The sequence below is a fragment of the Chaetodon trifascialis genome, chromosome 18 (assembly GCF_039877785.1).
Source record: "Chaetodon trifascialis isolate fChaTrf1 chromosome 18, fChaTrf1.hap1, whole genome shotgun sequence".
Taxonomy (NCBI): Eukaryota; Metazoa; Chordata; class Actinopteri; order Chaetodontiformes; family Chaetodontidae; genus Chaetodon; species Chaetodon trifascialis.
The window spans coordinates 22,188,989-22,199,365 of record NC_092073.1 but is presented as its reverse complement, the minus strand read 5'-3'; the positions used below and the strand labels follow the sequence as shown (position 1 = coordinate 22,199,365).

The following is a 10,377-nucleotide window of genomic DNA, read 5'->3' as shown; positions in this document are numbered from 1 at the left end:
TCATATGTTTTATCACATATTATACGGCATAATTTACGATACTCATATAATACAATTCGTTATATTATGTTACACAGTATTGCTACATATAAGTGTCAATATTTACTATTTTTTTCTGGTGTAAACGGTTCACATGTTCTACACTTGTTGACTTCTCTTAGCTTGATACAAAACATTAAATCATTTTATAAACAGTATGTTTATTCTTACACTATTTGATTCGTTGAAAGTCCACCAACTGTCGAGTAATATATAATTTAAAGCCAGACAACATATCTTTCTTTATCTGTCTGATTTATTTTTCATGCTTGTGTATTTAACAGAGAAAAATAAACTAGTTTAAGTGACACTAACCCAATCAAGTAGAAAGTTCAGTTTCTCTGCACCCTGAGTTTATTCTGCCCTCTTCTTGATATTTACTGAATCACATATTTTAAATTATGGTAAAACTCATGAACTCAAAATCCATCATATTCTATAAAGTGGCTGAAATAAGCCATGATGATGGACCTGAACAGATGCTCTTTCTGACTGTAGGTCAGTGAAAAGGACACACCTAACAAGAGAGATCTAGAAGTTTCTGAAAGCCTCTGAACTGGCATTTTCTAGTCCCTATACTGCAGTGGACCTCTCCTATCTGATAATTAGCCACACCTGCCTTCAACTACTGGCACCTGTGTTCAGTTAATCAGCAAATTAGGAGAGGACGGCTTATAAAGAGCTCCAGTGGACTCTCACTGACTTATTGTTCTCATACTGGCTCAGTTGTGTGGTTTGGTAGGTGCTGCCAGACGTGCGTTTGCCGCTTCATTGGCCTACAACTGTGGCTGAAGCCATGGGGTTTCTCTTAAGGTAAGTTTTGAATGTGTTTATGTGTTTGTTGAACTCATTACTGAAGCATGCAGTAACTTGGATGTCTTTTCTAGATGGTTGCTGTTGTCCTTGCTAGTTGTTGGAAGACATCAAGCAAATGGTAAGTTTAGTCAAATTGTGGAGCTTCTTAGTTGATAATATACATAGACTAAAATACTTTCTCAACAGCTTTGAGTATTGGATCTAAGAACTATGGAGATACTGGTGTGCCAGCTGTAGGCTTTCAACCAGTTTCAAGTGGCTCTAACACTGGAGTTCAATCTTCATGGAGCACTGGGCCACTTGGTGGTGATGATTCAATCCCAAATGCAAATAAGGCAAGTAGCTACTGATACCAAGTTATCAGACTGAAACTGAGTAAAAGGAACCACAGTTGAATGTTGTTAAAAGAATTGCAATATTTAATACATCCACCCCTACAGGTAGTGGAAACAGTTCATCAGCCACAGGTGCCCCAGCAGCCTAGCTTCCCATCCCAGCCACTGCCACAGGTGCCCCAGCAGCCGAGCTTCCCATCCCAGCCACTGCCACAGGTGCCCCAGCAGCCTAGCTTCCCATCCAAGCCACTGCCACAGATGCCCCAGCAGCCAAGCTTCCCATCCAAGCAACTGCCACAGGTGCCCCAGCAGCCTAGTTTCCCATCCAAGCCGCTGCCACAGGTGCCCCAGCAGCCTAGTTTCCCATCCAAGCCACTGCCACAGGTGCCTCAGCAGCCAAGCTTCCCATCCCAGCCACTGCCACAGGTGCCCCAGCAGCCCAGCTTCCCATCCCAGCAGCTGCCACAGGTGCCCCAGCAGCCCAGCTTCCCATCCCAGCAGCTGCCACAGGTGCCCCAGCAGCCCAGCTTCCCATCCAAGCAGCTGCCACAGGTGCCCCAGCAGCCCAGCTTCCCATCCAAGCAGCTGCCACAGGTGCCCCAGCAGCCCAGCTTCCCATCCAAGCAGCTGCCACAGGTGCCCCAGCAGCCCAGCTTCCCATCCAAGCAGCTGCCACAGGTGCCCCAGCAGCCCAGCTTCCCATCCAAGCAGCTGCCACAGGTGCCCCAGCAGCCCAGCTTCCCATCCAAGCAGCTGCCACAGGTGCCCCAGCAGCCTAGCTTCCCATCCAAGCAGCTGCCACAGGTGCCCCAGCAGCCTAGCTTCCCATCCAAGCAGCTGCCACAGGTGCCCCAGCAGCCTAGCTTCCCATCCAAGCAGCTGCCACAGGTGCCCCAGCAGCCTAGCTTCCCATCCAAGCAGCTGCCACAGGTGCCCCAGCAGCCTAGCTTCCCATCCAAGCAGCTGCCACAGGTGCCCCAGCAGCCTAGCTTCCCATCCAAGCAGCTGCCACAGGTGCCCCAGCAGCCTAGCTTCCCATCCAAGCAGCTGCCACAGGTGCCCCAGCAGCCTAGCTTCCCATCCAAGCAGCTGCCACAGGTGCCCCAGCAGCCTAGCTTCCCATCCAAGCAGCTGCCACAGGTGCCCCAGCAGCCTAGCTTCCCATCCAAGCAGCTGCCACAGGTGCCCCAGCAGCCTAGCTTCCCATCCAAGCAGCTGCCACAGGTGCCCCAGCAGCCTAGCTTCCCATCCAAGCAGCTGCCACAGGTGCCCCAGCAGCCCAGCTTCCCATCCAAGCCGCTGCCACAGGTGCCCCAGCAGCCAAGCTTCCCATCCAAGCAGCTGCCACAGGTGCCCCAGCAGCCTAGTTTCCCATCCCAGCCGCTGCCACAGGTGCCCCAGCAGCCTAGTTTCCCATCCCAGCCGCTGCCACAGGTGCCCCAGCAGCCCAGCTTCCCATCCCAGCCGCTGCCACAGGTGCCCCAGCAGCCAAGCTACCCTCCCAAGCAACAGTCTGGCTACCCATCCCGGGTGCCCCAGCGGCCTGGCTACCCATCCAAGCCGCGGCCACAGGTGCCCCAGCAGCCTAGCTTCCCATCCAAGCAGCTGCCACAGGTGCCCCAGCAGCCTAGCTTCCCATCCAAGCAGCGGCCACAGGTGCCCCAGCAGCCTAGCTTCCCATCCAAGCAGCGGCCACAGGTGCCCCAGCAGCCTAGCTTCCCATCCAAGCAGCGGCCACAGGTGCCCCAGCAGCCTAGCTTCCCATCCAAGCAGCGGCCACAGGTGCCCCAGCAGCCTAGCTTCCCATCCAAGCAGCGGCCACAGGTGCCCCAGCAGCCCGGCTACCCATCCAAGAGGCCCCAACAGCCACAGGTGCCCCAGCGGCCCAGCTACCCATCCAAGCAGCGGCCACAGGTGCCCCAGCAGCCCAGCTACCCTCCAAAGCAACAGCCTGGCTACCCATCCAAGAGGCCCCAACAGCCACAGGTGCCCCAGCAGCCTGGCTACCCATCCAAGCAGAGGCCACAGGTGCCCCAGCAGCCTGGCTACCCATCCAAGCAGCAGCCACAGGTGCCCCAGCAGCCCAGGTACCCTCCCAAGCAACAGCCTGGCTACCCATCCAAGAGGCCCCAGCGGCCACAGGTGCCCCAGCAGCCCGGCTACCCATCCAAGAGGCCCCAACAGCCCGGCTACCCATCCAAGCAGAGGCCACAGGTGCCCCAGCAGCCTGGCTACCCATCCAAGCAGCAGCCACAGGTGCCCCAGCAGCCCAGGTACCCTCCCAAGCAACATCCTGGCTACCCATCCCAGAGGCCCCAGCGGCCCAGCTACCCATCCAAGCAGCCGCAGGTGCCCCAGCAACCCGGCTACCCATCCAAGAGGCCCCAACAGCCACAGGTGCCCCAGCAGCCCAGCTACCCATCCAAGAGGCCCCAACAGCCACAGGTGCCCCAACAGCCACAGGTGCCCCAGCAGCCCGCCTACCCATCCAAGAGGTCCCAACAGCCCAGCTACCAGCCTCAGTGGTTTCAAGTTTCTGACCAGCCACATGATTATCCAACTTTTGCCCATGGTGCTGGTCCCCAGATGGCTTCAAATAGGTAAGCAGTCATCACTGGCACATTCATAAACATTGTTCACATCAGTGAATAATTTAGCTCCTTGAATTTCTTCCAGGGACAATGCTCCTGCTGTTTATGGATATGGCTATGGACTTCAGTCAAACCCAGGGGTGCAATGGGCAGGGTATGTACTTAAACTTGGTTGACAACTGATTTAGCATTTTCATACTGTCTGACCTTAATCCTGTTTGTTTCAGGCCCAGCAGTCAAGATTCTTCAAAGACTGTTTTCAACTGAGCTGTTGTATTGACTTGAAAATCAATAAATTAACCTTGAATTCTGATGTCTTGATGTTTCTGAATGTCAGACCACTGGGTTTACACAAAGTATTTTCTGTTCATGGGGATCAGTTTAATCTTGCAACAATTCTGTTAAATTCAGGATTGCTTTATTGATCCCTGAGGTGAAATTGTTTTTGTAGCAGTGCTCCATACAAGATATTTATACTAAGAATATATGTATATAACACAAAATATACAAAAAATACACATACTGAAGATTGGGTGTGAAAATGGAAAATGTATTGGAGGCATTGAAAGTGCAAGGGCCATTCAGAGAGGAGTTGTACAGGTTCCTGCCACAGGCAGGAATTCTTTTCTGTAGCATTTGGTCCTGAGTTTTGGTGGGATGAGTCTCTCACTGAAAGAACTCTTGTGCCTGACCAGCACATCATGAGGTGGGTGTGAGATGTCCAAGATAGTCTGTAGCTTATTCAGCCTTCTCCTTTCACATTACATCCCCACAATGTCACTGGCCTTGCAGATCTGTTGGTGACTGCCATCCTCAGCCTGCTGCCCCAGCACACAACAGCATAGAGAATAGCACTAGCTGCCACAGACTCATAGAAAATTCTGAGCATAGTCTGGCAGATGTTGAAGGACCTCAGTCACCTCAGGAAAATAGAGGTGAATCTGGCCCTTCCTGTAGAGAGTGTCAGTGTTCGTTGCCCAGTCCAGTTTATTTTCAATATGTACCCCCAGGTACTTGTTATCCTCCAATGTCAACACGGGACCCCTGGATGGAAACAGGGGTCACCGGTGCCTTGGTTTTCCTCAGGTCCACTACCAGTTCCTTGGTCTTTGCCACATTTAGTTGGAGATGGTTCTGCTCACACCATGTGACAAAGTTGTCCACAGCAGCCCTGTATCATCACCCTTGCTGATACATCCAACTATTGCAGAGTCATCAGAAAACCTCTGGAGGTGGCAGGTCTCTGTGCAATAGTTGAAGTCTCTGGTGTAGAGGGTGAAGAGGAAGGGAGAGAGAACGGTCCCCTGTGGGGCCCCAGTGTTGCTGACCACAATGTCTGACACACAGTGTTGCAGGCGCACATACTGTGGTCTGCCAGTCAGGTAGTCCACAATCCAGGACACTAGGGGGTGTCCACCTGCATACTTGTCAGTGTGTCATCCAGTAGAGCAGCATTTAATTAATTTCTATACATTTTATCTTGACATTCATTTGGCAGAACTTTATTCCAAGGCAAAAATGAGCTGAGAAGATACTCTGATGCACCATGTTAGATTTAAAGTAGTTTTACCTACTGAGGGTGAAGTTAAATGACTCTGAACAGTAGGTACAAAGTAGACTTGGTCAGGAAATCTTCCTGTTTTCTTAGAGCTCATTACAAGTACATCTTTAAGGACAGGTTTGGGACATGCAGGGAGTGGAGGAGTTCTGAGAACATGGGTATAAAATGTCAACCATCTTTGATCTAAGGGTTTGCAAGCATAATTCTTGAGGCAAGTTGTCCAACATAACACACCAGCCTGTTTCACACCAACTTAGATTTCCTGATTACAACAGGACATGTGATTGTAGGGCACTATAGACTTTATGGCACCCTCTTCTGCACAGCACAGTTCTATTTGATCTAAAGTAAATTGCATGTTTTACCTTAAATTATTTTTAAAAGGGGCAGCACAGTGGCGCAGCAGGTAGTGTGCGTGCCTCACAGCAAGAAGGTTGCCGGTTCGATCCCGGGCCGGGCCTTTCTGTGTGAAGTTTGCATGTTCTTCCTGTGCATGCGTGGGTTCTCTCCAGGTACTCTGGCTTCCTCCCACAGACCAAAAACATGCTCATTAGGTTAATTGGCAACTCTAATTGCCCCTAGGTGTGAGTGTGTGTGTGAATGGTTGTTTGTCTTGTATGTTGCCCTGCGATCAACTGGTGACCGGTCCAGGGTGTACCCCGCCTCTTGCGGTATAGAAAATGAATGGATGAGCCAGTGTCAGTGATGAAGGAGTAGAATTTATGTAATTATATGTAACTTACTTAACCTGATAAATTAAAGCGATTTGTTATAACATATATTCTTACTTTTCTGTAATTGCAATTTTCTGTAATTGCATCTACAATATTTGTACACTTGAGTAATGAAATCCAGAAAACAGATGTTTAACAATATGTTAAGGAGCTGTTATATTTATACAGTCTTACATACAACTGGCCCTTTGAGGGCAGTGAGTTTGACCACCCTGCTTCACACTGTCAGACCTGATTTGCCATTATACATCCTTACCGCTAGATGGAGTACTGCTGTCGAACGCGAGCATTATACAGCAGCTGAAGAAGGTAGGGAAAATTATTGGCACCTTGTTGCTCCAATTGAACTACTGGCACCTGTGTTCAGTTAATCAGCAAATTAGGAGAGGACGGCTTATAAAGAGCTCCAGTGGACTCTCACTGACTTATTGTTCTCATACTGGCTCAGTTGTGTGGTTTGGTAGGTGCTGCCAGACGTGTGTTTGCTGCTTCATTGGCCTACAACTGTGGCTGAAGCCATGGGGTTTCTCTTAAGGTAAGTTTTGAATGTGTTTATGTGTTTGTTGAACTCATTACTGAAGCATGCAGTAACTTGGATGTCTTTTTTAGATGGTTGCTGTTGTCCTTGCTAGTTGTTGGAAGACATCAAGCAAATGGTAAGTTTAGTCAAATTGTGGAGCTTCTTAGTTGATAATATACATAGACTAAAATACTTTCTCAACAGCTTTGAGTATTGGATCTAAGAACTATGGAGATACTGGTGTGCCAGCTGTAGGCTTTCAACCAGTTTCAAGTGGCTCTAACACTGGAGTTGAATCTTCATGGAGCACTGGGCCACTTGGTGGTGATTCAATCCCAAATGCAAATAAGGCAAGTAGCTACTGATACCAAGTTATCAGACTGAAACTGAGTAAAAGGAACCACAGTTGAATGTTGTTAAAAGAATTGCAATATTTAATACATCCACCCCTACAGGTAGTGGAAACAGTTCATCAGCCACAGGTGCCCCAGCAGCCTAGCTTCCCATCCCAGCCACTGCCACAGGTGCCCCAGCAGCCGAGCTTCCCATCCAAGCAGCTGCCACAGGTGTCCCAGCAGCCTAGCTTCCCATCCAAGCCACTGCCACAGGTGCCCCAGCAGCCTAGCTTCCCATCCCAGCCACTGCCACAGGTGCCTCAGCAGCCCAGCTTCCCACCCCAGCAGCTGCCACAGGTGCCTCAGCAGCCCAGCTTCCCATCCCAGCCACTGCCACAGGTGCCCCAGCAGCCTAGCTTCCCATCCCAGCCACTGCCACAGGTGCCCCAGCAGCCAAGCTTCCCATCCAAGCAACTGCCACAAGTGCCCCAGCAGCCGAGCTTCCCATCCAAGCAGCTGCCACAGGTGTCCCAGCAGCCTAGCTTCCCATCCAAGCCACTGCCACAGGTGCCCCAGCAGCCTAGCTTCCCATCCCAGCAGCTGCCACAGGTGCCTCAGCAGCCCAGCTTCCCACCCCAGCAGCTGCCACAGGTGCCTCAGCAGCCCAGCTTCCCACCCCAGCAGCTGCCACAGGTGCCCCAGCAGCCTAGCTTCCCATCCAAGCCACTGCCACAGGTGCCCCAGCAGCCTAGCTTCCCATCCCAGCAGCTGCCACAGGTGCCTCAGCAGCCCAGCTTCCCACCCCAGCAGCTGCCACAGGTGCCTCAGCAGCCTAGCTTCCCACCCCAGCAGCTGCCACAGGTGCCCCAGCAGCCCAGCTTCCCATCCCAGCAGCTGCCACAGGTGCCCCAGCAGCCAAGCTTCCCATCCAAGCAACTGCCACAGGTTCCCCAGCAGCCTAGCTTCCCATCCAAGCAGCTGCCACAGGTTCCCCAGCAGCCTAGCTTCCCATCTAAGCAGCTGCCACAGGTGCCCCAGCAGCCTAGCTTCCCGTCCAAGCCACTGCCACAGGTGCCCCAGCAGCCTAGCTTCCCATCCAAGCAGCTGCCACAGGTGCCCCAGCAGCCTAGCTTCCCATCCCAGCAGCTGCCACAGGTGCCCCAGCAGCCTAGTTTCCCATCCCAGCAGCTGCCACAGCAGCCTAGCTTCCCATCCCAGCTGCTGCCACAGGTGCCCCAGCAGCCAAGCTTTCCATCCAAGCAGCTGCCACAGGTGCCCCAGCAGCCCGGCTACCCATCCAAGCAGCGGCCACAGGTGCCCCAGCAGCCCGGCTACCCATCCAAGCAGCGGCCACAGGTGCCCCAGCAGCCCGGCTACCCATCCAAGCAGCGGCCACAGGTGCCCCAGCAGCCCGGCTACCCATCCAAGCAGCGGCCACAGGTGCCCCAGCAGCCCGGCTACCCATCCAAGCGGCACCAACAGCCCCAGGTGCCCCAGCAGCCCGGCTACCCATCCAAGAGGCCCCAACAGCCACAGGTGCCCAAGCAGCCCGGCTACCCTCCCAAGCAACAGCCTGGCTACCCATCCAAGAGGCCCCAGCAGCCACAGGTGCCCCAGCAGCCCGGCTACCCATCCAAGAGGCCCCAGCAGCCACAGGTGCCCCAGCAGCCCGGCTACCCATCCAAGCAGCGGCCACAGGTGCCCCAGCAGCCCGGCTACCCATCCAAGCAGCGGCCACAGGTGCCCCAGCAGCCCGGCTACCCATCCAAGCAGCGGCCACAGGTGCCCCAGCAGCCCGGCTACCCATCCAAGCAGCGGCCACAGGTGCCCCAGCAGCCCGGCTACCCATCCAAGCAGCGGCCACAGGTGCCCCAGCAGCCCGGCTACCCATCCAAGCAGCGGCCACAGGTGCCCCAGCAGCCCGGCTACCCATCCAAGCAGCGGCCACAGGTGCCCCAGCAGCCCGGCTACCCATCCAAGCAGCGGCCACAGGTGCCCCAGCAGCCCGGCTACCCATCCAAGCAGCGGCCACAGGTGCCCCAGCAGCCCGGCTACCCATCCAAGAGGCCCCAACAGCCCCAGGTGCCCCAGCAGCCCGGCTACCCTCCCAAGCAACAGCCTGGCTACCCATCCAAGAGGCCCCAGCAGCCACAGGTGCCCCAGCGGCCTGGCTACCCATCAAAGAGGCCCCAGCAGCCTGGTTACCTATCCCAGAGGCCCCAACAGCCACAGGTGCCCCAGCAGCCCAGCTACCCATCCAAGCAGCGGCCACAGGTGCCCCAGCAGCCCGGCTACCCATCCAAGCAGCGGCCACAGGTGCCCCAGCAGCCCGGCTACCCATCCAAGCAGCGGCCACAGGTGCCCCAGCAGCCCGGCTACCCATCCAAGCAGCGGCCACAGGTGCCCCAGCAGCCTGGCTACCCATCCAAGAGGCCCCAACAGCCCCAGGTGCCCCAGCAGCCCGGCTACCCTCCCAAGCAACAGCCTGGCTACCCATCCAAGAGGCCCCAGCAGCCACAGGTGCCCCAGCAGCCACAGGTGCCCCAGCGGCCTGGCTACCCATCAAAGAGGCCCCAGCAGCCTGGTTACCTATCCCAGAGGCCCCAACAGCCACAGGTGCCCCAGCAGCCCAGCTACCCATCCAAGAGGCCCCAACAGCCCAACTACCAGCCTCAGTGGTATCAAGTTTCTGACCAGCCACATGATTATCCAACTTTTGCCCATGGTGCTGGTCCCCAGATGGCTTCAAATAGGTAAGCAGTCATCACTGGCACATTCATAAACATTGTTCACATCAGTGAATAAATTAGCTACTTGAATTTCTTCCAGGTACAATGCTCCTGCTGTTTATGGATATGGCTATGGACTTCAGTCAAACCCAGGGGTGCAATGGGCAGGGTATGTACTTAAACTTGGCTGACAACTGATTTAGCTTTTTCCCATTGTCTGACCTTAATCCTGTTTGTTTCAGGCCCAGCAGTCAAGATTCTTCAAAGACTATTTTCAACTGAGCTGTTGTATTGACTTGAAAATCAATAAATTAACCTTGAATTCTGACGTCTTGATGTTTCTGAATGTCAGACCACTGGGTCTGTTCATGGGGATGTTTAATCATGCAGCAATTCTGTGTAATGCAGCATTTAATTAATTTCTATACATTCTATCTTGACATTCATTTGCCAGAACTTTATTCCAAGTCAAAAATGGGCTGAGGAGATGCTCTGATGCACCGTGTTAGACTTAAAGTAGTTTTACCTACTGAGGGTGAAGTTAAATGACTTTGAACAGTAGGTACAAAGTAGACTTGGTCAGGAAATCTTCCTGTTTTCCAAGAGCTCATTACAAGTGCATCTTTAAGGACAGGTTTGGGACAAACTTGAATATAAAATGTCAACCATCTTTGATCTAAGGGTTTGCAAGCATAATTCTTGAGGCAAGTTGTCCAA

General features: G+C 53.3%; 1 protein-coding gene across 1 annotated transcript; it reads left to right on the top strand.

Annotated features, from left to right (window-relative positions):
• The first annotated feature begins 1,065 nt into the window (after positions 1–1,065).
• On the top strand, positions 1,066–3,957 carry LOC139346596 (adhesive plaque matrix protein-like). The gene is made up of 4 exons (XM_070985754.1): positions 1,066–1,077; positions 1,296–1,658; positions 1,902–3,790; positions 3,867–3,957. Exons 1-4 carry the CDS (start codon positions 1,066–1,068, stop codon positions 3,955–3,957), a joined length of 2,355 nt encoding a protein of 784 aa, XP_070841855.1.
• The last annotated feature ends 6,420 nt before the right edge of the window (positions 3,958–10,377 follow it).